Source organism: Mauremys mutica, chromosome 10 (genome assembly GCF_020497125.1).
Source record: "Mauremys mutica isolate MM-2020 ecotype Southern chromosome 10, ASM2049712v1, whole genome shotgun sequence".
Lineage (NCBI taxonomy): Eukaryota > Metazoa > Chordata > Testudines > Geoemydidae > Mauremys > Mauremys mutica.
The window spans coordinates 27796759-27824574 of NC_059081.1; the positions used below are offsets into that span (position 1 = coordinate 27796759).

General features: G+C 39.9%; 1 protein-coding gene across 4 annotated transcripts in view; it reads right to left on the reverse strand.

Moving 5' to 3' along the window:
* Positions 1-1594: 1594 nt before the first annotated feature.
* PRPF40A (pre-mRNA processing factor 40 homolog A) overlaps positions 1595-27816 on the reverse strand; it is a 52495-nt gene continuing 26273 nt past the window's right edge. For 2 of the 4 annotated variants that reach the window (XM_045031957.1, XM_045031954.1), the window contains exons 14-26: positions 23799-23907; positions 21466-21616; positions 18459-18592; positions 17898-18054; positions 17686-17789; positions 17388-17504; positions 16413-16550; positions 13349-13444; positions 12404-12490; positions 12215-12311; positions 12056-12117; positions 8491-8625; positions 1595-4028 (exon numbers count right to left, since the gene is read on the reverse strand). In XM_045031957.1, the coding sequence (XP_044887892.1) occupies positions 3936-4028; positions 8491-8625; positions 12056-12117; positions 12215-12311; positions 12404-12490; positions 13349-13444; positions 16413-16550; positions 17388-17504; positions 17686-17789; positions 17898-18054; positions 18459-18592; positions 21466-21616; positions 23799-23907 (1480 nt within the window). In that variant the 3' untranslated portion in view covers positions 1595-3935. The remainder of the gene's footprint in view (positions 4029-8490; positions 8626-12055; positions 12118-12214; positions 12312-12403; positions 12491-13348; positions 13445-16412; positions 16551-17387; positions 17505-17685; positions 17790-17897; positions 18055-18458; positions 18593-21465; positions 21617-23798; positions 23908-27816) is intronic. The other 2 variants (XM_045031956.1, XM_045031955.1) reach the window with 2 other exon arrangements.

The following is a 27816-nucleotide window of genomic DNA, read 5'->3' on the forward strand; positions in this document are numbered from 1 at the left end:
ATGCTATGGGGTTGTACTGCTTTATAGAATCATAGACTATCTCGTTCAAACCCCTGATCAAAGCAGGACCAATCCCCAGACTGATTTTTGCCCCAGATCCCTAAGTGGCCCCTTCAAGGACTGAACTCACAACCCTGGGTTTAGCAGGCTAATGCTCAAACCATTGAGCTATCCCTCCCGTTTTTAAGCCAACAAGTACAAAAACTGTACTCTAAAGCAAGGAAATGAGATTATATTAAGGACACATCACTATTCTGGGAAATATAATCACAATATGGTTATTTTATGAGCACTTCTACATTTCAATATAAGTGTACCATAAACAAAAAAACTACCTTAAATTTTTACTTATCAGTCACTAATTTTCATGTCTTACCCTGGTCTAACTTCCTTGATAAACATTTCAAATCCTACACCTTCTGATTAACAAGCATTTCTTATTGCAGTACAATTTGATAATAGATCTTGAGACACTGTCATATAAAAGAAAAAGAATTTGCTTTTCTCAGCATTTTCATGCATAGTTCCAGCTGCTCTTTGAGTATAAGGTTTGTATTTACCAAGGTTCAGCTCCCTCACCAGCAATCCATATCCTGTGATCAGATTTAATTAATATTTGAGTAAGAAAAAAAATCACAACACCTAAACAGATAATTTACCCCCAGGACTTTTTTCCTTCCCTCATCTCAAAAGATTTTCAGTGATATCAGGCAAAAATTCATGAGAAACACACTGCCAAAGAATAAAAAAATTGTGTACATAGATGTGCTACACTATTTCTGCAGCAAAATTTAATCTAATAATAAGAATAAAATGGCGGACAAGTTATTTAGGGTGGTGGTGAATAAATTATGCCATAAATGTAGTAAGCAGCGTAAGTGATAACACAATTTAATAAAATATGGCGAAGCTCAAATTTAAGAGAACAAATCTTGTAACCAAACCTTAGATTTAAATTTTTGAAAAAGGTTTAACAAATACAAAACAAAACAAAAAAAATGGGGAGAAGGGTGGATTCAAGATAGCCCTGCAGAATATGCAACCCAAGCACCACTGCATTAAAGCTAGTGCTTGGGATTCAAGTGAAACTGACAACAAACAGAAAAGCTAACTTTCAGTCCAACCTGAGCATTGTGCAAAAGAGACAAACAGCAAAACACTGATTAGATTTTTAAACATTCTTTTAGTAATCAATAGCATTATTAATAAAAGGAAAACTAAATTTATTTTGCCAGTAATCCCTTTAATTTCAAGACAACTACAGAATCTGAAATCAAGGGATTGTGATGCCTTTTGAGAAGGAAAAAGACTAAGACTGAATTTTGTTGTTGCTGTTTATGAGCACACAAATACCCACGGGCAGAACACTTCCTATCACACAAGGAAGGAGCAGTCCCATCCATTGAAAAACATGAGGCTGCAAAACTTTTTCTGAGGGAGGGAGGGAGATGGGAGGAGAAAAATACTTTTCCCCTCAGGATTAGAAAACAAGCTATGCCTTGCTAAAACAGATTTAAATGAGATTGTATTTCCTACTGGGATGGTTTTTCCAAGATCTGATTGAGAAATACAAAAGAGATACATTCCATTAGAATAATTTATAGTTACATTTTTTATTTTTAATGGAAAAATAAAGACAAACCTTTTAAAAGTAATATTTACTTAGAAACATGTTTCTTCATGTAAATTATGCTAGGCAATAAAAGTATTTTACACAAATTCTAATGCGTTTTAAAACCAATATTACCTGTCAAAAATTCTAAACTAATCTGCTACCTTCAAACATTTCCTCAAATCTCTCTCAATGTAAAACCAAATATTAGACATGATGAATTGTGTACAGCGTACTATCACCCCCAAATTGTGTGTTTGGTTTTGTTTTTCAATATAGAGTTAACCTAATTGTTACAATACCAATGTATTTGCTTTTTTAAAATATAAACATGGGAAAGTGAATTTTACAAGGTAAGCAAAATATATATATTTAAAATCTAACTGATTTTATATAGCCATATACCCATGATCAGCGCTCAATTCCTGACACACAGACTAACCTGCAACTTTCCACACTTTGGATAGTTGCTGGGCATGGTGCAGAAATATGGAACAGTCCCACTGTCAACATTTTAGTTCATTTGCAGTTTTTTGGATATTTAGCATGAAACATTTTATGATATATAAAATACAATTTATTAGAATTCTTTACCTCAAACCCTACCTTGGCAAAAGTCGTATAAGGTATTTCTTCAGTAAGGAGTGATTCACAGGTATGTTACGTAGTGATGGATGACTAGCATTTGTTATGTTAGATGTGTATACTGAATATTCTTAAATACAAAAACCTGTCATTTCCTTCTGAATATAACAGACCAAATATGTCTCTAACAAATATTTTCTTTCAATTGAAAAGTTTCAGTCTCAAAGAGCACCCTTAAGAAGTGTGACTCATTTACCCATCCTACTGAAAATATTCTGTGTGAATGCTGCAGTTCTAGGCTTTGATCTTAAATGGGCTTTTTAGGCATTCATGTACTGGTAACATTTGTCATATGTATTAGAAAAAGGGAGTAATACACTGAAAAGGAAGCTAAACTCTGTGCACAGTCTTCAAAATAAAAATTGAGTGAACACGTTGCTTATTCCATCAATCATAGATAGCGGTTATTTCTATCAGAGCTGTACAGAGTATTTAAAACTAGAAATAAATACCAGTACACGCTAGAGGACAAAATTTAATAATGGATAAAAATGTACAAAAATATTCAAATCAGAAAGGTTTCAGAATGTGTACCACAGTAGTCAATACTTGTCACTGAATAGGGAAAGTAGAACTTTTCCTCAAAGCAAAACTGGTCAGAGGCTACCAAAAGGGGTAGGGGGGGAAAAAAAGCTGAATTTTTAAAAACAATACTATTTTTTTTGTTTTTTAAAGAAAAGGTTTAGAATAACATTGATTTTCTACATTAATATTGCAACTACTATTTAAAATTTGGTGGTACATTCTTCAGCAGGTCCTTAAGGCAACATATTGAAATTAATTTACCATTTGATTTTATGTTAAATTTTCTTATCAAGATAAATGCTGAAATAATGCCCTCAGCCATTTTAATATATATGTCAGGTTTTACTTTAATAAAAATGGTGGCTATTTTACAGCAGCGCCCTTTAGTGCCACTGTAATGAAAGGCCTAGCAGATTTCCATCATAAACACCTATTTGTAAGGGTTTAAAACTTTACCATAAAAATTCACTCCAAGATGAAACTTGACATAGAAAGTCTCAGCCAGGAAGTCACATTTTTTGTTTAATACAAATTATCAAAACCATAAGTTTGGCCAGTAATGTAGTGCACAAAAAAAGCAATTTCTGTTTCTGGTGCTTCTCTGTACTACAATAAATCAAGAAATGGATTCATTATTCCCTCTCCATTTCCCTCCTCCTGCCAGAAAAATAAAAAACAAACACACAGACAATTAAACCACAAGAAACTACATTTTGAATCTTTCCAAAAAGGAAATTTAGCTGGTCTCCACTGGCCTGTAAAAGCAGGTTTAGCACCTTTCCAGCAAGAACTGTTTACGACATGGATTGCTAGAAAGGTGCTAATACTTTCCCTGGCCAGACTAGGCAGGACCCAGAGTCAGAAGTGAAACAACTTCCATTCATCAAAGGGCTCGAGGGTGTACAGAATATATATGCTTCCTAGCAAGTCAAGAACAGAACTTCAACTTCAACTTGAATTTCCCCTGTTTTTTCTAGATTTGATGCCAGGCCCCATAATGATATTACTTGAATGCATTTTTTTTATGCAGTATCATTAAAACCCACTGTTATTTCAGCAATGGAACTCAGAATATCAGAACTCGTGTCCTGAATTAGACATCAGTTTCTTTTATTAAATCCTACTGTAAATGTATTTGGTATAAATAAAGTTCTTATTGATCTTCATCCAGTTGTTCCAAGAGGGTTCTTCTCTGTTTTTCTAATTCCCCTTCACTCAGTTCACTCCCAGATGTATCCCAATTACCCTGCAAAGAAATGTAATCATTATGACAAGAGCACACTGTAATTCACCCACAGCAGCTACTGCATGTGTTCCAATACCGCTTTCTGGCCTTCATTAGGAAATACAGTAACTCCTCACTTAACATCTTCCCACTTAACGTTGTTTTGAAGTTACATTGCTGCTCCATTAGGGAACATACTCATTTAAAGTTGTGCAGTGCTCCCTTATAAGCATAATAGAGGCCCAACTTAAATGTATAACCCAAATTAAGAAACACAGTAAAAGAACTAAAAAAAGAGCCACCGTGGCTTAACAACCATGTAAAAGAAGCAGTGAGAGATAAAAAGGCATCTTTTAAAAAGTGGAAGTCAAATCCTAGTGAGGTAAATAAAGAAGGAGCATAAATACTGCCAAATTAAGTGTCAAAATGTAATAAGAAAAGCCAAAGAGGAGTTTGAAGAACAGCTAGTCAAAAACTCCAAAGGTAACAACAAAATGTTTAAGTACATCAGAAGCACGAAGCCTGCTAAACAACCAGTGAGGCCCTGGATGATCGATACAAAAGGAGCGCTTAAAGTGATAAAGTCATTGTGGAGAAACTAAATGAATTCTTTGCTTCAGTCTTCATGGCTGAGGATGTTAGGGAGATTCCCAAACCTGAGCTGGGTTTTGTAGGTGACAAATCTGAGGAACTGTCACAGACTGAAGTGTCACTAGAGGAGGTTTTGGAATTAATTGATAAACTTAACATTAACATGTCACCAGGACCAGATGCCATTCACCCAAGAGTTCTGAAAGAACTCAAATGTGACGTTGTGGAACTATTAACTAGGGTTTGTAACCTGTCCTTTAAATCAGCTTCTGTACTCAATGACTGGAAGTTAGCTAATGTAACGCCAATATTTAAAAAGGGCTCTAGAGGTGATCCCGGCAATTACAGACCGGTAAGTCTAACGTCAGTACCAGGCAAATGAGTTGAAACAATAGTAAAGAATAAAATTGTTAGACAAAACATAGAAGAACATAAATTGTTGGGCAGCATGTTTAAAACAAATAAAAGGAAGTTGTGAAGGCTAGGACTATAACAGCATTTAAAAGAGAACTGGATAAATTCATGGAGGTTAAGTCCATTAATGGCTATTAGCCAGGATGGACCTTTGGTCTGACCCAGTCTGGCCGTTCTTATGTATGTTCTTATAACGTCATTTGGCTGACTTTACAAGGGAGCATTGCACAAGTTCCTCTTCTCCGCCTCCTCCCTCTCCCCCCCTCCCTTCCTCCCAGCACTTCCCCTGCTGCCAAACAGTTGTTTGGCGGCGCTTAGGACTTTCTGGGAGGGAGGGAGCAAGCGGGGAAGCTGCCCCTTCCCCTGGCAGGCAGGGCCACCTGGAACGCAAGGGCTTTAGGGGCTGCAGGGCCCTGGGCTAAGGGGCTCCTGGCCTGCAGCTCTAAAGCCCCTTTCAGAATGCGGCCCTGCGAGCACGGGCTGGAGGACTCAGGAGGAGCAGGGGCAGCCGTGCAGCCAGCGGCTGGAGAGAAGCAGCACTCTAGAGCCCCCTTAGCCCAGGGCCCTAGAGCCCTGTGTTCCGGGTGGCCCTGCCTGCCGGGGGGGCAAGTTCCCAGAATTGCAGCCATGGGGGTGGTGCCGCGCTGCGCAGAGCCACCTGCACACCCCTGCACCAAACAGGAACTGCCCCAGGTAAGTGCTCTGCACCTCCTGCTTGCCCCAGCCTTGAGCCTCCTACCATACCCCCACCCTGAGTGCCCTCCCACACCCTAACTCCCTCCCAGACCCTGCACCCCCAGCCCTTAGCCCCAGGGGTAAGCCAGGGGCACCTCCCCACCACAGTACTGTACAGTATATAATGTCTTTTGTCTGCCCCCCCAAAATTTCCTTGGAATCTAACCCCCCGCATTTACATTAAATCTTCTGGGAAAACTGGATTAGTTTAACATTGTTAACATTGTTTCACTTAAAGTTGCATTTTTCAGGAACATAACTACAACGTTAAGTGAGGAGTTACTGTATAGCCAAAAACTCAAGGGAATACATTCCATATTTAAAGGAACTGACAAGTGAAGCAATATAACATGAAAACATTTGTTGAATTCTAATCTTACATCCCTCAGTGCAATATACTTGTGTGCAACTGTTCTCAGAAGATAAGCATCCCAAGGAGGGTCTAACACTAGATTTCTTGTCACAAATTTTTCATCACTGCTACCAATACTGGTAGCAACAGTGAAAACATTGGAGTAGACAATGTTCTAGGTGACAGCTTGTGTTTTAAGCACCATGTGGTCTAAGACTACTCTGACCAGGTCTACACAACAGAGTGTTGAGTACTAGACATGGGCCATAGTTTTCTCCAAAAAAATGCAGATTCAGCAACACTAAAACATCTTCCAAATTGATGTTTCAATTTTTTTTTTACTGAAACAGTTTCCAAACAAATAGAAACATTTTTATTTCGACATGTTTGAAACACGTTCTGATTTTTTAGTTCAAAGCAATTTTTCATTTAAAAATTGCCTTTAATTTTATTAAATAAATGACCCTTTAAAATTGTCAAAATCAAAATAAAAAATTTCAATTTTAAGATAAAATGTTTTATTTCACCCAAAATGATTTCCCCCCCCAATTTTTTTATTTGTCAAAAATTGAAGGAAAAAAAGTTATTTCCCAGAAATCTCCCCCTCAAACAAACAAACCACACACCACCACAATCAGTTATTCACACAGCTCTACTGCGAACACCAGCACCTGTCTGGAGCCCTATCTACACTAATGCATCCACCATTGGTCTACCAGTAGTAACAAGAGTGGGCAATTTTGAGCAAAAAAGCCTAATGTAGACAGGGCCTGACAGATTAGCTACTCTTGGGTCAGTGCTCCCAACATAATACGTCTCCCACCCCGTAGGATGTATGGTTGGGATTTTCTGAGGAGCCTAAGAGAGTTAGGTGCCAAAATGGATTGTTCTGGGAGGACTTATATCCTAATGAATTACCATGTACTCACCCTTCTCCCCATAGAGATAGAGTTCTGAGAGACTTCTGTCTGTGAAAGGACTGAACAACAGGGTACAGTTGCAACCTACACATCTCATTGACAGCATTACAAGATGCTCTCTTATGGGAGCCAACAGTGCTGAGCCTGAGAGAATTTCTCATTCAGTTACCTAATTCCCTTAGTCTCTTTAGAAAATCCAGTCTATATATTCTCCAAAATACAAGTACTCAGAATGGATGCTATAATAAAATGTGGTCCCTGCAAGTGCTCTCAACAATATTATTTGCCTTCAAAAAGCCCAAGAACCACTTAGCTCCATTAGCACTTTCTTCCACCACTGGTCTAGCTCCAGTGCAGCTCCACCAGTGGGGAAAAGGGCAGCTACACCCAGAGATGAAAGATTGCTCCATCAAATCTAGTCTTTGTTGTGTTCTAGACCAGGGTAGTCAATAGGTGGATGGCGGGCCAAGTCTGGACCACCAAATCCTTGTGAAGGGACCTCAAAATCTTTTTTATTTATTTATCATCATCATCGTAGTTTTTTTGTTTTTGTTTTTAATTATTTTCTCTGGAGCCTCGACCTTGACCTAGAAATTTGGACCTTGACAAAAATAAGTGTTCTACCCCATTCTAGACTAAAAATCCCATATTGTTTAAATATGAATACAATCGTAGCATGAGCGCCATGTGGACTATGGCCCAAAACCCAAAATGTTCCACTACTTTCCTTAAACAGTGTACTTCACTTTCAGTTTTGGGTGGGTTGTTTTGTTTTTTTTTGCATCATTAAAATACAGCTTTAAAATGAAAATATGACATCTACACAAAACCACATGCAGAATTACTAAGATACACAGATCCCAAAACATACACTAATAACAATTTTAAATCTTCTTGGAACATTAGGTCCATCTACAGATAAAAATCACTGTAAATAAATGTGACGTTGCACCCCATAATGCTTTATGGAAATATGCTTATGAAAGTAAATATGACATAACTGGAATATGTTTTATGCCAGATATGCCATGTAACATATCTCTGCAAAGGTTATGATCTACTGAATATATTCATCCTATTTGTATGCATGTATCATTTTTGTATTCCAAGTTATGAGTATTGGCTATGTACTTGTTTAATTTTAAGTAGCCTCTGTGATGCAGTTGGTCAGCTTCCTGAGAAACGACTATTCTCAGTAAGTGCCCAATCAAAAAACACTTAAGCTAACAATGAACTTGGAGACACCAATCCACATCTGATCTGAGTCTGTTTTCATTCCCGGGAAAGAGGTAGTCTCAAGGGGTTTCTGATCCAACCCGTCACAATAAATCCTTAGCTTATAAATTAACAATCTACTCTTTAATTAGTTGTATATTTTTATGTGGATCTGTAAAGCTACTATAGTGTATTTAGCCAAAATAAAATAAAAAACCTCACCGACATTAAACAAAATGGAACCAAGAAAACTTACAGAATCTTTTCCAGGACGTTTTTTAGGAGGAGATTTATGCTTTGATTCCGATCTTTGTCTAGGTCTATCCTTTTCATTCTCTCTCTCTTTTTCTTTTTTATCCTTTTCTCGTTCAGTATCAGATTCTGGTGAATCCTGTGTAAATAGAATGAACAAATGGGAAAAATTCTTAAAGCTTCCAAATATTTATTTTATTAACGTTGTATAATGTGCACAGCGAGTGTACCCACATCTCAGTACAACTAAACTCCGCAAAGCTCCATTATTGGGTTACATATAAGCAAACTGGCTTATTTAACAAGTTCTTGTTTAGAACTAACTAACCAAATACCACAAACATGGCAGAAGAAAGCCAATACACAGACAAATGCATACACAAACGATTTAAAAAGAAAGACAGGTAGGCTGACTTCAACTTGAAACATAGCAACAACTAAAATGGGCGGAGGAGAACTTACTCTACTCTTCTGCTTTTTAATCATACATATGAGGGATTAGGTCACACTAAACGCTAGAGCCCTGCAGTGGGACTGGGATCCTGCGGGTCCCGCAGGACCCACACAACACTCTACTAGATGCTTCCTGAACAATTAGGTATTTATGCAGAAGTCATCTATTCAATATGGCTTTTGCAAAGGATTGATGGTGTATTTCCTGGAATGGGGAATGGCTGAAAAGCCACATCTCTATAGCTAGCTGCTGGCAGAGGTCCTACCTGAATATTACTACCACAAAACACCAAGAGTAATTACACTAGGGTGCCTACAGTCTTGGATAGGAACGTTTATTATTTAAATCTAAATAAATAAATACAACTAAAATGTTAAAGCAACATTGCTTTCACACTGACCACTGGTCCTCCTTTGGCAGCTAACACATAACAGTCTGACTGTTGTTGAATCACCAGAATTGTATGCCACACTCAACAGTGTCTACCCCATATGAGGGCTTCTTGTGAGAGGGCTACCACTCTCAAAAGAGTACAGCTAAATTTTACAACTTCAGAAAATACAAAAACAAACATAAAAGTACCCTGGTGTTTATGTGGCAATGTGACCACCATAATTTATCAGTAAACCCAAACCACTTCCCTTCCCCATGCCAACAGACACTCACCAGTCCTGAATCTTACAAAGAAAAAGATAACATAACCTATGTTCAGGGCCGGCTCCAGAGCCCAGCGCGCCAAGCAGGCGCGTGGGGCGGCATTGTTCTGGCAGGGAGGCATTTGGCTCTGGCGGACCTTCCGCAGTCATGCCTGCGGGAGGTCCACCGGAGCCCCGGGAGGAGCGGACCTGCCGCAGGCATGACTGCGGAGGGTCCCCTCTTCCCGCAGTTCCGCTTGAGCTCCCGCAGGCATGACTGCGGCAGGTGCGCTGGTCCCGCGGCTCGGAAGCAGCTCCCGCAGGCATGCCTGCGGTTGCTCCACCGGAGCCGCGGGACCACGGGACCGTCTGCAGGCACTTTTGCCCCGGCCACGGGACCAGGGAAGGGCGGCGCGAGCGGCGCGGAGCGCCCCCCTGCTTGGGGCGGCGGAATTTCTAGAGCCGCCCCTGCCTATGTTGTCATTTATTCTATTTGAGTTCTTATACTGCTCCAATCAGCATTGTATCTGAGCTCCCAAAATAGATCTGGAACACGGACAGACAGGAGGGAGTGATCCCTGGCATGAGGCAAGAGCAAAAAAGGACTCCCATCTGAGTGCTCCTATGGCTGCCATGACGACAGTCCTGAGGGTGGCCATGGGGGCAATCACTCTAGCAAGATTTACCCTTATAAGCAACTTTAGACCTCATAAGCAAGGCCTTATAATACTCAGAACTGAGCCCTCAGAAATGGTTCTTGAAAGCGTATGTGTGGAGAACAGGAAGTTATTGTTAAGCTACCAGTACTCCTCATCTCTCTGGTTTCATGTAATGATCCAATAAGGCAATAGGGCTGATTACAAGTACCTTCAAAGATTAAGTGAAAAGGAAGAGCATTAAGTGTATTCATTGGCTAGCTCTAGAATAAAAAGTAGGGCTGTCGATTAACTGCAGTTAACTCACACGATTAACTCAAAAAAAATTAATCACGATTAATCGCACTGTTAAACAATAGAATACCAATTGAAATTACTAAATATTTTGGATGTTCTTCTACATTTTCAAATATATTGATTTCTATTACAACACAGAATACAAAGTATACAGTCCTGACTTTATATTATTTTTTATTACAAATATTGCACTGTAAAAATGATAAAACAAAAGAAACAGTATTTTTCACTTCACCTCATACAAGTGCTGCAGTGCAATTTCTTAATTGTGAAAGTGTAACTTACAAATGTAGATTTTTTTTTAACATAAATGCACACAAAAATAATGTAAAACTTTAGAGCCTACAAGTTCACTCAGTCCTACTTCTTGTTCAGCCAATCGCTAAGATAAACAAATTTGTTTATATTTAAGGAAGATACTGCTGCCAACTTTTTATTTACAGCACCCAAAAGTGAGAACAGGCATTTACATGGCACTTTTGTAGCCGGGGTTGCAAGGTATTTACATGCCAAATATGCTAAACATTCGTATGCCCCTTCATGCTTCAGCCATCATTCCAGGGGACATGCTTCCATGCTGATGACGCTCGTTAAAAAAAATAATGAGTTAAATAAATTTGTGACTGAATTCCTTGGTGGAGAATTTTATTTCTCCGGTTGTTTTACCCGCATTCTGCCATATATTTCATGTTATAGCAGTCTTGGATGATGACCCAACACACGCTGTTTGTTTTAAGAACAATTTCACAGCAGATTTGACAAAATGCAAAGAAGGTACCAATGTAAGATTTCTAAAAATAGCTACAGCACTTAATCCAAGGTTTAAGAATCTGAAGTGCCGTCCAAAATCTGAGAAGGACAAGATGTGGAGCATGCTTTCAGAAGTCTTAAGATGTGGAAACTACAAAACCCTAACAACTAGAAGAGAAAATCAACCTTCTGGTGGTGGTATGATGATGATGATGAAAATGAACATGCATCAGTCTGCTCTGTTTTGGATCGTTATCAATCAGAACCCATCATCACCATGGACGCATGTCCTCTGGAATGTTGGTTGAAGCATGAAGGGACATATGAATCTTTAGATGCATAAATATCTTGCAACCCTGGCTACAACAGTGTCACACAAACAGTGCCTGTTCTCACTTTTAGGTGACACTGTAAACAAGAAGCAGGCAGCATTATCTCTTACAAGGTTGGTTACAATTTGCTTGTCTGAGCGATTGACTGAAGTAGGACTGAGTGCACTTGTAGACTCTAAAGTTTTACATTGATTGCACTACAGTACTTGTATTAAGTGAATTGAAAAATACTATTTCTTTTGTTTTTTACAATGCAAATATTTGTAATAAAAAATGAACAAAGTGAGCATTGTATATTCTGTGTTGTAACTGAAATCAATTTGAAAATGTAGAAAACATCCACAAATATTTAAATACATGGTATTCTATTATTGCTTAACAGCACAATTAATCGTGCAATTAATTTTTTAATCGCTTGACTGCCGTAATAAAAAGCTGTACTTACAGACTTGTGTCTCCTCTTTTTATTTTTCTTCTTGTGTTTTTTTGACTTCTTGTAACTTCTCTCTAAAATACATGGAAAAGTAAGTATCAATAAAACATTAAGACCCAACATCATCATGACGAGGCTTGTTTTAACAGAGGAGAGGGGAAAATATCTTACCAGATTCTGCACTGGAAGAACGATCAGAAACTGATCTAGATTCTGAGCGTTGCCTCTTCTTCTTTGAATGGCTATCATCATCATCAGACTCTGAGCCCTTTAAACAGAACATTTTGAGTTCAATATTAACCTTGCAAGACAATGTGTTGTAAATGTAGCTTTCACGTATTATTCTAAGAAGGGTCTTACCGAACGGGAGCGAGACCGTTTTCTGTGATGCTTTTTAGACTTTTTAGAATGTTTCTTATTCTTTGAATGATGATGTTGACACTCGTGCTGTGGTATAAGATAATCCAAACATTATAATTGTTTTAAAGAATCCGAAAAAAGTTGACCAATTTCTTAGCACCAGTCCAAAAGAGAGACTCATGTTCACTGACATCAATTTGTTAAAAGAATGTAACATCTAAAATCTTACTGTTTGTAACCTCTCTTAATATGCAAGATTACATTTTTTACAAATTAAATTTAAAGAAACTGCCATTAATGCACTAAGCTGTAAAAATCAAGCATTAAAAAAAGAGTCAGAAATCACTTTGCATCCATCTTCAAAGTGTGATGCTAACAGCTTCAGTTTTCCATTATGCATGTTTAGTCTTGCATTTATTAAACATTACTAATTTTAATGCCCTCCCCCAAATTTGACAAAGTATGTACTGCTCATTAAGACCTATTTTATGTCAAATTTGAAGTTTCAAAATTCGTTTTTAAAATCTCTTAAAAAAACAAAACACCAAATCAAATTTTAATAAAACAAGATGCAGTTTACTCCTTAAACTACATCAGCCTGATAAACCATCTGTAGCTTGAGACAGATTGAGTTATAATCCCTTCAAAAAATCAAACTTGCTAAAAAACATTCATCTCTACACAGTTAAGAAAATTTTAGCCCAAAAGGTAACTATTGTAGAATGAGGTATATGAAAAGGGAAGTTAGATGAATACAGCTCAATCACAAATAAAAAAAATAAAACACATGAAAATAGCTTAACCATAATACACTTCACTACTTTCAGACTGAGGCTTTAATACTTGTGTCACAAAATAAGACAGTTCAGTACAGTTTTGGAAAGTTTTTTTCTTAAAAAAAACTGCTACAAAATTGCTATGAAAAAAACAAATTGGAAAAATTACCTCTAGTACATGTATAAAGTCTTTAAAGATTCTTTTTCTTTCAGATTCTAGAGTGATGTCTTCAAATGCTGGTTCCTTCACAAATCTATCTCTGATCTATATGAAAAGGAATAACAGAGTGAAATACTACTACAGAAAGACAGACACACATATAAGTTTAACAAAAGTAAAACAAAAATGATTTCATAAATGGAAAAACACATTTTACTGCTACAAGGTGAATTTACCCCTCACCCCAACAAGTTCATGTATACAATGTGTCCCACACTTCCAAATGTCCAAAGATTGAGATTGTCATATTCAGATGTACCTATATTTCGTCCATAAGGTTTAGAGTCACTCATTTTTTTAATGGCTATCAGTGAAAATCTTTAACAGTTCACTTCTGTTATGCTTAAAATAAGTAGTGCTTTTACCCCACTTAAACTTAAGCTTGCTCACACACTCAAATAAACAGAAAAACTCAGCTAAACACCTCCATCAAACAATCAATGCATTTTTCCTACATTTTCTTTCCAATCATTCTAAGGGTATGTCTATACTACGGGATTATTCCGATTTTACATAAACCGGTTTTGTAAAACAGATTGTATAAAGTCAAGTGCACGCGGCCACACTAAGCACATTAATTCGGCGGTGTGCGTCCATGTACTGAGGCTAGCGTCGATTCCCGGAGCGTTGCACTGTGGGTAGCTATCCCATAGTTCCCGCAGTCTCCCCTGCCCATTGGAATTCTGGGTTGAGATCCCAATGCAAAAACAGTGTCACGGGTGATTCTGGGTAAATGTCGTCACTCAATCCTTCTTCCGTGAAAGCAACGGCAAACAATCATTTTGTGCCCTTTTTCCATGGATTGGGAGCTGAGCCAAGAATGCAAATACTTTTTGGAGACTGCGGGGACTGTGGGATAGCTGGAGTCCTCAGTACCCCCCTCCCTCCCTCCATGAGCGTCCACATTTGATTCTTTGGCTTTCTGTTACACTTGTCACACAGCACTGTGCTGTGGCCTCTGTCTATCATAGCCTGGAGATTTTTTCAAATGCTTTGTCATTTCGTCTTCTGTAATGGAGCTCTGATAGAACAGATTTGTCTCCCCATACAGCGATCAGATCCAGTATCTCCTGTACGGTCCATGCTGGAGCTCTTTTTGGAATTGGGACTGCATCGCCACCCGTGCTGATCAGAACTCCACTCTGGGCAAACAGGAAATTAAATTCAAAGGTTCACGGGGCTTTTCCTGTCTACCTGGCCAGTGCATCTGAGTTCAGATTGCTTTCCAGAGCGGTCACAACGGTGCACTGTGGGATACCACCCGGAGGCCAATACTGTCGATTTGCGGCCACACTAACCCTAATCCGACATGGCAATACCGATTTCAACGCTACTCCTCTCGTCGGGGAGGAGTACAGAAATCGGTTTAAAGAGCCCTTTATATCGATATAAAGGGCCTCGTTGTGTGGATGGGTGCAGGGTTAAATCGGTTTAACGCTGCTAAATTCGGTTTAAACGTGTAGTGTAGACCAGGCCTAAGTGTGTGAAACAGCAGCTCTCTTCTTTTAGCCTTGTCATTGTAGTCAACAATTTGACGAGCTATCATTTGACACACCACTATTAGCTTGAAACACTTATCATACAGCAGATTGTGATATCATTTCATGAACAAGATGTGAAGGAAAACAAACTTCATATAAAGAGACAGATATATTGATGATAGAGCAGCAATGGCAAAGGAAATGCAGGGAAAAAGCAATATGATATTTAACAAGCTTTTGATAAAATATTTTGAAGTTTTCCATATTATTGCAATGGTTCTTCACACTTAGCTACACAACTGATGCTTGTTTTCTTATGATTTACCCAGATGTTGCATCCATGTATGCACTAAAAATTATTAGAAGTTGATTAAATAAAGTAACTGAATGCTGAGTACAGCTTGGAGTGAATTTGTACAACTAATTCTCAGTTAAAGACCTGTCGAAATCTACTCTGCTGCTTGAGATGCAAGAGGGCAAAATTGTTGGAAATTTTTAGACAATTTTTGTGCTCCTATCAACGTATCAGGCCAAGTTCTATCATTGATCATGTGCATGCAGTTCACATTGGTTTCAAGGGAGTTGTTCCTTTAGCCAACATCTAAGATCAATTACTTTGGTGGTTTGATTCAAAACATATTCTAAAATTGAAGAGCAATGAAACTTTAAATATGACCCAGAGTATATTCTTTGAAGACACTTTCCATGGCATTTATTACAAATTACATTTACAGCCTAGATGCTACTTGTATATATTTGAGGAATTTTACTAACCATTTAATAATAAAAGTAGTGTATATTAAAAGTATGTGATGTCTGAGTTGAATGAGTATCTATGAACCTACTGTATTAAGATATTGGAGGAAATAATACAAGATGTCACCATTTGATCCAAAGTGTTTCACCCAACTGTACTTACACTTCTCCTAAATTTTAACTTCAAAACTTTGGGCACTGTATAAATCTCTCAAATATTTTAATGTTTTTCATGACAATATTTACAAATTTTTATAAAAGAGCATGAATACTATCCATGTAATTATGGTTAAAATAGATGTTGGACTTTACCAGAATGTAACCTATGATGCAGAATAATCAGTTAAATAAAGAGTAAAGTGAACACCTGCTATTAAAACAGATCTACACAAAAGAACTTTCCTGCCAGAAATATCTTATGAAAATGAAAAAGAGCTACATAATGATCTGCAACTTTTTTGTATAAGTAGCACCAACATTATAGGATTTTTAAGTACTTATGGTGAACTGCTTGCCTTTCACACCTGGGAACTATATTTTTAGAATAATCATTTCCTGTTAAAAATAGTACTGAAAAATAAATTAATTACCTCAATTCAGTGGAAGTTCTTTTAAAAGATGGGAAAAAACTATTTTCATGTGTGTAAGTTATACTGATAGGAATAACACTGAGCTGGAGCCTATGAGATATGACAGTTTATTCATAAAATACCTGCATGCAAACCACACCACTAACAAACAATATTTTTGAGAAGGTGAAAAGTGACAATACGTACATCTTCCCAGACAGCATCCAATTCAATTGGGGGCGTAGCTTGTTTTAACATGCTCTTGAATGCAGACTCTTTCCGCTTCATTTTGCGAGCCTCTTCTTTCTCCCGCTCACGTTCACGGGCTTCTGCCTTTTCCAGCAACTACAGAAAGTAAGTCGTGAAATCATTCAAGTGACAGTAACATCCACATAAGTAATGAAGACTGATAATTAGGTAGCATATAATTTTGTCTAAACTTTTGCCTCAAGATATTTCAACTTTGGTATTTTGTACCATTTTGTTTGTGCCTATTTACATTATCTGCTCCATTGGTCAACCTTAAAATTTATATTTGTTCTTTTCTCAACGTCTCAAATGAAGTCCATGTCCGACATAATAGAGAATGATTATTACAACTTGCCAATATTGAATGTAAATTCATTAGGAAGCATCAGCTTACAACTGCAAAGACATTGTTGAATCCCTACTCTACAGTTGTATTTTAGGATGGGTTCTTTAGATTTTGAACAAGAACTCTGCCTCTCCAATCTGAATTCTCAAATCTGGCAATATCAAGAAACACACCCTTAATCAGCAGCATATTTTACACACTATATTTATTGAAGTACTCATAAAATACACCTAAAAATGATGTAAAGAAAATAATATTTCAATTTCTGAGGGTAAGTCTACTTTACTGCGCTATATGCACTGTTGTAGCATGTCTGGTGAAGACACGCTATGCTGATGGGAGAGTGCTCTCCCATCTGCACAATTACTCCATCTCAACTAGAGGCAGAAGCTATGTCAGTGGGAGAGTGTCTTCCACCGACATAGCATGGGTTGTGGTTGCTTTAACTTATATCGCGCAGGGGGCTGGCTTTTTCAGACCCCTGAGTGATGTAAGATACATCGACTTAAAAGGTAGTGTAGGCAAGCCCTGATAAATTTTTTAAATCAATTTTCTTAATATGAACATATGAGAATGTTAAAACTTACACTATTGAAAGCCAGTTTGATATTTCCAGCATCTAAAGTGGTAGCTCTTTTAGTTGAACTGATGACCGTAACAAAGTCTTCAAAGGTAGTATTCACTTCAACCAGAAATCCTTTATCCTGCAAGAGAGTTACCTCCTTGGCACCAGGTAGGTCAGGAACTCTCACGTTAGCGCTAATGCACACTGCATTAGCGCAACGTGAAATCCCAACTCCCAGAGTCAAAGAGTTACATTATTAGTTTAATAAATTTGAATGATATATTGGTTCCTCTTATTAAGGAAAGCACATTTTTCCTCACCTTTAAGATGTCTTTTATTATCTTCTTTTCATCATGGTAACGTGCTTTCAAATCTTCAACATAAAACTTGAAAAGATCAAGTGCAGTTGATCCTAATGAAAAAACTAGAGAAGTCAAAAGCTAGCTCTAACCAAAGAGCTGCACTTTTTAAAAAATCAATTAGAAAATAAACATCACACTTCTATTTTGCCCCAAATCTATAGTCTCTGTACCTGTATCACTTTCTACATTGTTGGAAGAGGAAGTAGTCTTACCAGGCTGACCAAGCATGTTAGTAAATCTGATGTCAGAACTTATGGTTGGATACAACTCCATCCAGGAGGACATTGAATGTAACTGCCCATGTTCATGTAATTCATCCAAAAATAACTGCAAAATAGATGGAATAAAAGTGTCCACTTTCACATATTTGAAAACGTGCTTTTGCATACTTCAGGTTATAACGACTGAAAGAAACACTATTAAATTGAAACCTAATCATTTGTTAAAACACAATTTAAAAAATAATTTCAGGCACAACACCTGCCCCGGCGGTCCCTTATCCCCTCTTCTGACATTCCAATTACATTTTCCTACTTATTAAAATGTGTCACTCCTTTCATTGCTATATGGGGAAATTGACTTACTACACAGGGGAATACGTAATTATCAGTATATTTTAGACAGGCCAAAAAAACCTAGTGCCCTTACTTAAAAAAAAAAAAAAAACAGTATGAAAGTGTCTGGAATATTTGAAGGCTGTTAGATTTTAAAGTTTAAAAAGTTTCACCAACCTGAAAAGATTCTCTATTTTTACGTTGTCGTCGCCTTTCCCTAAGCAAACTCTTTTGTTTTTCTTCTTCCTCTTCTTTTTCCAAAGCCCTGATGTGTTCTTCAAAACAAATCAGTGCATCTTCTTTATCCATATCTAGAAAGGAGAAAAGAAAAGGTTTCCGACCGGGAAATTTCTTACCTGACAATTTTCTGTTAGCAGCTTCTCTCCTCATTCATCACTAAAGTGTAATAATGGGAGGGCATTATCCAGTAGTGACGAAAGATAGAAGCTCACAGAAGAATTGGTCTCATATTGAAGGATCCTAGTCATTAACAAATACAGGACTTCCATAAAGAACAGTGGGCTGAGGAGAATAGCACTTGTGCTATTGCCCACATGTCCAAAGACAGCCATGAAACAGGAAAGGCTGCATAAGGGATATTTGTCAAATACGTCTATAAATTCACAGAACCATGATCTGTGAATACTGGACAACTGTAGTTGTAGCCATGTCGGTCACAGGATACGAGAGACACAAGGTGGGTGAGGTAATATCTTTTATTGGACCAACTTCCGTTTGTGAGAGAGACAAGCTTCCAAGCCACAAAGAAGACCTAAAGAAGAGATCCGGGTGGCTCAAAAGCTTGCGTCTCTCACCAACAGAAGTTGATCCAATAAAAGATATTACCTCACCCACGTTGTCTCTCTAATATGGGACCAACTCAGTCTTCATAAGGAGGCCAGGATTTGCTTTGTTGTGGACAGTAAATTACCTTCCTACACTTTATATTGTGTCTGCACTAGGAGTTGGAGAATGAGGCATAGACCACACTTTCTAGAAAGACATAAGACATGATCTCACCCTGGTCTACTTGAAGGCAAGGTATAGGACGTGGCTGCTATACTTGGTATTCATTGTCAACTACAGCTCCAAATCCCAGAGCGGAGAACAACCTAGCAGGGAAGAGGATGATTTGGTCTCCAGTGCCTTTCTACTGAGATTACAAAAAAGATTATTCATAACATTAGGTATCCACTTCCCAAAACACTATCTGAACTGAACAGAAATCACCAGGGCCTGATGAAATGCATCCTGGAATACTCAAGGAGCTGACTGAGGAGATATCTAAGCCATTAGCAATTTTATTTGAAAAGGCATGGAAGACAGGTGAGATTCCAGAAGACTGAAAAGGGCACATATAGCGCCAATCTATAAAAAGGGAAATAAAGACAACCCAGGGAATTACAGACCAGTCAGCTTAACTTCTGTACCCAGAAAGATAATGGAGCAAATAATTAAGCAATCAATTTGCAAACATCTACAACAGTGGTCCCCAACCTTTTTCGTTTGGCGGACACCAGACGACAAGCCACGGAGGACTGTGGCGGTGGACGAGCATCCGCCGAAATTCCGCCGACAAGCAGTATCATCCAGAGGGGTCACCACTGAAATACCGCTGAAAATCAGCAGCATTTCGGCAGCAATGCCTCTGGATGACGCAGCTTGCCAGCGGCATTTCGGCGGATGCTCGTCCACTGGACAGTACGCGGGTGCACTTAGATGACCCGGCAGGCGCCATGGCGCCCGCAGGCACCACATTGGGGACCCCTGATCTAGAAGATAATAAGTAATAGTCAGCAGGGATTTGTTAAGAACAAATCGTGTCAAACCAACCTGATAGCTTTCGTACAAGGTAACAAGACTTGTGGATAGGGGGAAAGCGGTAGACGTACTGTATCTTGACTTTAGTAAAGCTTTCGATATGGTCTCACATGACCTTCTCATAAACAAACCAGGAAAATACAACCTAGATGGAGCTACTATCAGGTAGGTGCAAAACTGGTTGGAAGACCGTTCCAAGAGACTAGTTATCAGTGGTTCACAGTCATGCTGGAAGGGCATAATGAGTGGGGTCCCACAGGGATCAGTTCTGAGTCTGGTTTGATTCAATATCTTCATCAGTGATTTAGAGATTAGTATAGCAAGTACACTTATAAAGTTTGCGGACAATACCAAGCTGGGAGGGGGTGCAAGCGCTTTGGAGGATAGGATTAAAATTCAAAATGATCTGGACAAACTGGAGAAATGGTCTGAAGTAAATAGGATGAAATTCAGTAAGGACAAATGCAAAGTACTCCAGTTAGGAAGGAACAATCAGTTGCACATCTACAAAATGTGAAATGACGGCCTAGGAAGGAGTACTGCGGAAAGGGATCTGGGGGTCATAGTGGACCATAAACCAAATGAGTCAACAGTGTAACATTGTTGCAAAAAAAGCAAACATCATTCTGGGATGTATTAGCAGGAGTATTGTAAGCAAGACACGAGACGCAATTCTTCTGCTCTACTCCGTGCTGATTAGGCCTCAACTGGAGTAGTGTGTCCAGTTCTGGATGCCACATTTCAGGAAAAATGTGGACAAATTGGGGAAAGTCCAGAGAAGAGCAACAAAAATGATTGAAGGTCTAGAAAACATGACCTATGAGGGAAGATGGAAAAATGGGTTTTCTTAGTCTAGAAAAGAGAAGACTGAGAGGGGACATGATAACAGTTTTCAAGTACATAAAAGGTTGTTACAAGGCAGAGGGAGAAAAGTTGTTCTTCTTAACCTCTGAGGATAGGACAAGAAGCAATGGGCTTAAATTGCAGCAAGGGAGGTTTAGTTTGGACATTAGGAAAAACTTCCTGTCAGGGTGGTTAAGAACTGGAATAAATTGCCTAGGGAGGTTGTGGAATCTCCATCATTGGAGATTTTTAAGAGCAAGTTAGACAAACACCTGTCAGGAATGGTCTAGATAATACTTAGTCCTGACACGAGTACAGGGGAATGGACTAGATGACCTCCTGAGGTCCCTTCCAGTCCTATGATTCTAGGATTTCACATAAGTTGCTGGCAGCTGGCATTATTTAGCAGTCGCTGAATTGGCCAACCCCCCCGCCAAAAAAAACCCGAACTATTTATAATCATCACTAAACCAGTTCCACGTCCTCTTCAAAAGATTCCCACTTCCCCTCAGCCTCTTACTCTGAAGTTCTTCATCCTCCGCAAATGTAGGATTGTCCATCAGATACTGTTGGGCCTCCGACCATGTGGTAGAGTATGTTACATTAGCCATGTTGTCCAATATGTTTTTCAAAGCCTCCCAATTCCTCTTTCGTAACTGCTTGGCCTGCTCCTAAAGTGAGTAGTCAGGGCAAAAATCAATCAATCAGCCATGCATTAATTTTCCTAAAGTACCACATAAGATAAGATCAAGTATCACCCTCTGATTATATACAAAGAAAATGACAAATTTTGGACACACAAACAGTAAATAATCTATATAGATTTTAAAGTCACTTGAATCCATGGCCATACCACCTTGCCCATAATCTTATCACATTTAGAGCTGGCCAAAACTCAGTTTCACAGGAAATTTCAGTATTTCAAAATTTGCCCTTTTTTCTGATTCAATGAATGGCAGCAGTGAAATTGGCAAGATTCACATCAATTTCAATCAGCAGCTGCCTGGGCTTCTAGGGTCCATGGCAGCTCTACCATGCAGACTGCCTCTGGGCTAGAGACACCAGACCTTCCAGACTACTGATGATACAGTGAAGGCACGCTTCTTTAAGGCAGGGATGGACTCACACACACAAAATGTTCTTATCTCAGGTTAGCTAACCCGCAACAGCTAACTCAGGTTAAAATAGCAGCGAAAACATAGCAACGCTGCTTTTAAAAATCAGATTAGCAGCTCAAATTAAAGCCTATGGGGAATTTGAGATTGAATTTGATGAGTTAAAAGCCAAATCGCTGTGTTTTCATTACTATTTTAACCCAAGTTAGCTCATGTGGCCTAGCTTACTTGAGCTATGTAGACAGACCCTAAGGCAGAGGTCCCCAAACTGTGGGGCACACCCCTCTGGGGGAGCGTTGAGGAACATCCAGGAGGTGGGAAGGGAGCACCACCCAGCCCTGCTGTGGCCCCAGATCTGTTCTGGCCCCGCCCCCTCCCACATTCTGGTTCCACATCTGGCTGCCACCTGGCTGCCAGTCCCCCCCAAAGCCCAGCTACAGCTCCACTCCAAGCCCTGCCCGTTCTCTCAGCCCCTGGCTTCGACTCCATTCCCAGCCCGGAAGCAGAGCCACACCTGGCCATGGGCCCAGCTGCTGACCCCCACCAGGGCCAGGCTGCGTCTCTGCTCTCTCCTGCCCCCAGCCTTGGCCACTGGCTGCAGCTCCATCTCCAGCCCCACTCCTGGGCCCACCCCCAGCCTTGGACCCCTTACCCCTGTCCACGCCACCCCTGCTCCACCCCCCGATCCACAGCCCCAACTTGGGGGGGGGGGAGGGGAGGAGGGATGGGGTCAGAGGGGGCACAACCCTCAAAAGTTTGGGGACCACTGTCCTAAGTGTATATTTACACAGCAGCTGGGCAGTGAATTCCCAGCTCAGGTTGAAATAAATTCGTTAGCTCTACTCGAGCTAACATGCTAAAAACAGCAGTGTGGACATGACAGCACAAGCAGCAGCTTGGTCTAGCTACCTGAATACAATCCCAACTGATCACTGCGGTACATACTTGGGTGGCTAGCCTGAGCCACGGTGGCTATGTTGCTATACTTAGCATGCTACCTTGAGCAGAGTTAGGAAATGGGTATCTTGCAGCTGCTGTGTAGACATACTGTAAGAGCGTAAAGAATTAGTGCAGAACCATGGGGCTCACTGTGTTGGGGGAGGAGCTGCTTTGCAGAGGAAACCTAAAACTTAGCTTCTCATCACATATAATCAGCAAAAAGCCTGATAATTTTTTTGCAAGAATACGAACCTTAACCCTGGAGTTAGAGACCAATGCTATTTTAGGGAAATTTCTATCTAAATTCTCCTTACATTTTTATACTACATACGTTGTTCTTCAGTTTGTGCCTTAAAATGTTGTGCAGGGTTAGTATGCACAGTTGAACAGGTGCTACATACTATATATATAAAATCAGATTTTCAGCTATGTAAATGGAAACATGCAGATTTATACCAGATGAGGCTCTGGCCCATAATTTCTTTCAATATGTAGTATAGAGTATGATAAAGCACTTTAGAACAAAAGCCATTATATAAATTTATGCAATATCCACATTGACAGATTGTTCTTTGTGGGAAAATGAAGTTAATAGACTTTCAGTCAGCAAGCCTATTTCAGGGAAGTGATAATTACATACTGTACAATGAAAAACAGTTCTAGATGGGGTTTCTTAAGTCACTAGCAAGAGAAAAGTTAGACTCAAAACAATCTACCAAATTCTTTACTTTCTTCAATAAGTTCAGGTTAAATTGTTTTCTCTGAGATAAATCTTGAAAACTAGAAGAAAAATAATTACCTTTTCTTTTTTAGACAGAAAGAACAAGACATCTTCATAAATTTCAAGACGATCACGTTCTGATATTGCATTCCAGACCTCCATCTCACCAAACATTTGTTCAGCTTTTCTGTATATAAAAAAAACCCACCAAAAAGAGATACATAAACTCACTTATTGGCACATACTGATTTAAATGTAGCGGTGGTAGTCTCTACACAAAGCTTCACATTTTGGCTGGAAACATTTAGGTGAAAGTCTCTCTTTGGGTCAAATGATACATATTACTCCAAACAGGTTTATTTACTTCCTACGATGACTCCAAGATCTTTTTCCTGATTAGTTGTAGCTAAATTAGTCCCCATCATATTGTATGTATAGTTGCGGTTATTTTTTCCAATGTGCATTACTTTACATTTATCCACATTAAATTTCATTTGCCATTTTGTTGTCCAATCACTTAGTTTTGTGAGATCTTTTTGAAGTTCTTCACAGTCTGCTTTGGTCTTAACTATCTTGAGCAGTTTAGTATTATCTGCAAACTTTGCCACCTCACTGTTTACCCCTTTCTCCAGATCATTTATGAATAAGTTGAATAGGATTGGTCCTAGGACTGATCCTTGGGGAACACCGCTAGTTACCCCTCTCCATTCTGAGAATTTACCATTTATTCCTACCCTTTGTTCCCTGTCTTTTAACCAGTTTTCAGTCCATTAAAGGACCTTCCCTCTTATCCCATGACAACTTAATTTATGTTAGAGCCTTCAGTGAGGGACCTTGTCAAAGGCTTTCTGGAAATCTAAGTACACTGTCCACTGGATCCCGCTGTCCACGTTTGTTGATCCATTCAAAGAACTCTAATAGATTAATAAGACATGATTTCCCTTAACAGAACCATGTTGACTTTTGCCCCCAAATTTATGTTCTTTTCTGTGTCTGACAATTTTATTCTTTACTATTGTTTCAACTAATTTGCCCAGTACTGACGTTAGACTTACCAGTCTGTAATTGCCAGGATCACCTCTAGAACCCTTTTTAAATACGGGGGCGGGGGGTTTGCTGCAAAATGATCTGGGACTAGTGGTAATGGCTTGACCCTGGATGACTCTGTTTGGGCACCCAGGTGCAGCCCTTAACACCTACATGCTACATGTACATGTAACATGCTACATCACTTGCAATGGCTCCCAATTATTGACTTCCAGATAAAGTTAAACTGGTGCAACTTTGTGGTTGACACTGAGGCCTGGTCTACACTAGGCGTAAAACCGATTTAACGCCACACCCGTCCACACTGAGAGGCCATTTATATCGGTATAAAGGGCACTTTAAACCGGTTTCTGTACTCCTCCCTAACGAGAGGAGTAGCGCTAATATCAGTATTACCATATCGGATTAGGGTTAGTGTGGCCGCAGATCGACGGTATTGGCCTCCGGGTGGTATCCCACAGTGCACCACTGACCGCTCTGGACAGCAATCTGAACTCGGATGCAGTGGCCAGGTAGACAGGAAAAGCCCCGCGAACTTTTGAATATTTCCTGTTTGCCCAGCGTGGAGCTCCGATCAGCACGTGTGGTGATGCAGTTAAAAATCAAAATAAAGAAAGAGCTCCAGCATGGACCATGCGGATGTGATTGCTGTAAGGGCAGGCAAATCTGTTCTATCAGCGCTCCGTTACAGAAGACGAAATTCAAAATCATTTTTTAAAAATCTCCAGACAGACGCCATAGCAGGGGCTCAGCGCACTGCTGCGTGACAAGCGTAATGGAAAGCCAAAGAATCAAATGGACGCTCATGGACTGGAGGACTCAAGCTATCCCACAGTTCCTGCAGTCTCTGAAAAGTATTTGCATTCTTGGCTGAGCTCCAAATGCTTCTAGGGTCAAACACAGTGTCCGCGGTGGGTCAGGGCATAGCTCGGCAATTTACGCACTCCCCCACCCACTCCCAGAAGTGAAAGGGAAAACAATCCTCTCTTGACTCTTTTACATGTCACCCTATCTTTACTGAATGCTGCAGATAGACACGATGCTGCAGCACTCAACACCAACATCCTTGCTCCCCCCCTGCCATGGGTGGCTGATGGTACAATAAGACTGATATCCATTGTCATCATCAGCCTATTGGCACATGGGGCAGTGCAAAAGGACTGGTAACCATGCAGACTAGCATCCGTTAGGTCGATCAAGGGTGCCTGCCCCTAATTTTTCCTGGTAGATGGTGCAATATGGCTGGTTACCATCCTCATCATAGCAACTGGGGGCTGAGCTCCATCAGGCCCCACCCTTCATGTGTAAAGAAAAGATTCAGTTGCCCCTGGACTAGGAGTGGGATGCTGGGCTCCTCTCCTACACACTGCTTAATGTCCTGTCTGGACTATCATAGCAGCTGGAGGCTGCCTTCCACTCATTTCTCACTAACAAGTCACTGTATCATCACACAAGTGGGGGGACAATGCTATGGTAGCCCAGGAAGGCTGGGGGAAGAACAGAATGAACAGGTGGGGTTGTTGCAGGAGCACCCCCTGTGAATAGCATACAGCTCATAATTTCTGCAGGATCTGACACAGAGCAGCTGTGCTCTCTGGTTATGATATAGTGTGGTTCTCTAGTACACTTGCCCATATTCTAGGCAGGACTGATTCTATTTTTAGATACCAAAAAGGAAGGATTGACTCAGGGAGTCATTCCCAATTTTGGCTTTTGCGCCCCCGGCTGATCTCAGCCAGGGGCACTTATGACAGCAGCAAATGGTGCAGTGCAAAAGGACTGGTAGCCACGATCATCTTATTACCAATTTATGGTATGGTAGATGGTGCAATATGGCTGGTAACCATCTCTGCTGTCATGCAAAAGCAAAAGCATGCTGCTGTGTAGCGCTGCTGAATCGCCTCTGTGAGCGGCATCTAGTACACATATGGTGACAGTCACAAAAGGCAAAACAGGCTCCATGATTGCCATGCTATGGCATCTGCCAGGGCAATCCAGGGAAAAAAGCTGCGAAATGCTTGTCTGCCGTTGCTTTCCCAGAGGAAGGAGTGACTGACGACATTTACCCAGAACCACCCGCGACAATGATTTTTGCCCCATCAGGCACTGGGATCTCAACCCGGAAATTCCAAGGGGCGGGGGAGGCTGCGGGAACTATGGGATAGCTACGGAATAGCTACCCACAGTGCAACGCTCCAGAAGTCGATGCTAGCCTCGGACCGTGGACGCACACCACCGATTTAATGTGTTTAGTGTGGCCGCGCGCACTCGATTTTATACAATCTGTTTTACAAAACCGGTTTATGCAAATTCGGAATAGTCCCGTAGTGTAGACGTACCCTTACATTGATTAAGAGTGCCCCTGTTAAACAGATGTAAGCCATATTTAAAACGATATAAGAGAATAGCCATACACAAAAGTTGCACTGTTTTAACTCAATTGATACAACACTGCACCTTTAGTTAAACTACTGCAACTTTATATGCACACCAGGCCTTGGTCTGCTACAGCCTGGATTTGGTGACCCTCAGAACTGAATACAAGAGTCACCTGTTTTACCAGTAGCAGTGTGTGGCAGCACTGAAAGAAGCTAAAGTGTGGATGACTAGTTAGTTGAGGGTTTTTTTTGGGGGGGTGGGGCGCGGCAGGGGGTTATATGGTAATATTGATTAGAAGCCTAAAAGACTGACAGGCACAATATACAAATCCCAATTAAATTTAGAATCTTACTAGTCACTCACACACACACACACACCATTTCAATTCAATTTTAATTCATAATATACAGGAGGTCAGATTAGAGACTCCAAGGGTGCCTTCTAGCCTTAAAATATGTATTTTGGATTCAAAGTTATCAGTACATGGGAATAAACAGGATGAGTACTGATCTCTTTTGGTACTATGCTCCTGTGTAAAGTACACATTTTTACACTTAACCAAATCCCACTATCTTCACAACTAGCAGAGCTAGAAACTACTTTTAACATACACACACTTAGAATCTTCAGAACACAAAGTCCTGAAAAGGCTCCAAAATTTGAGACATCT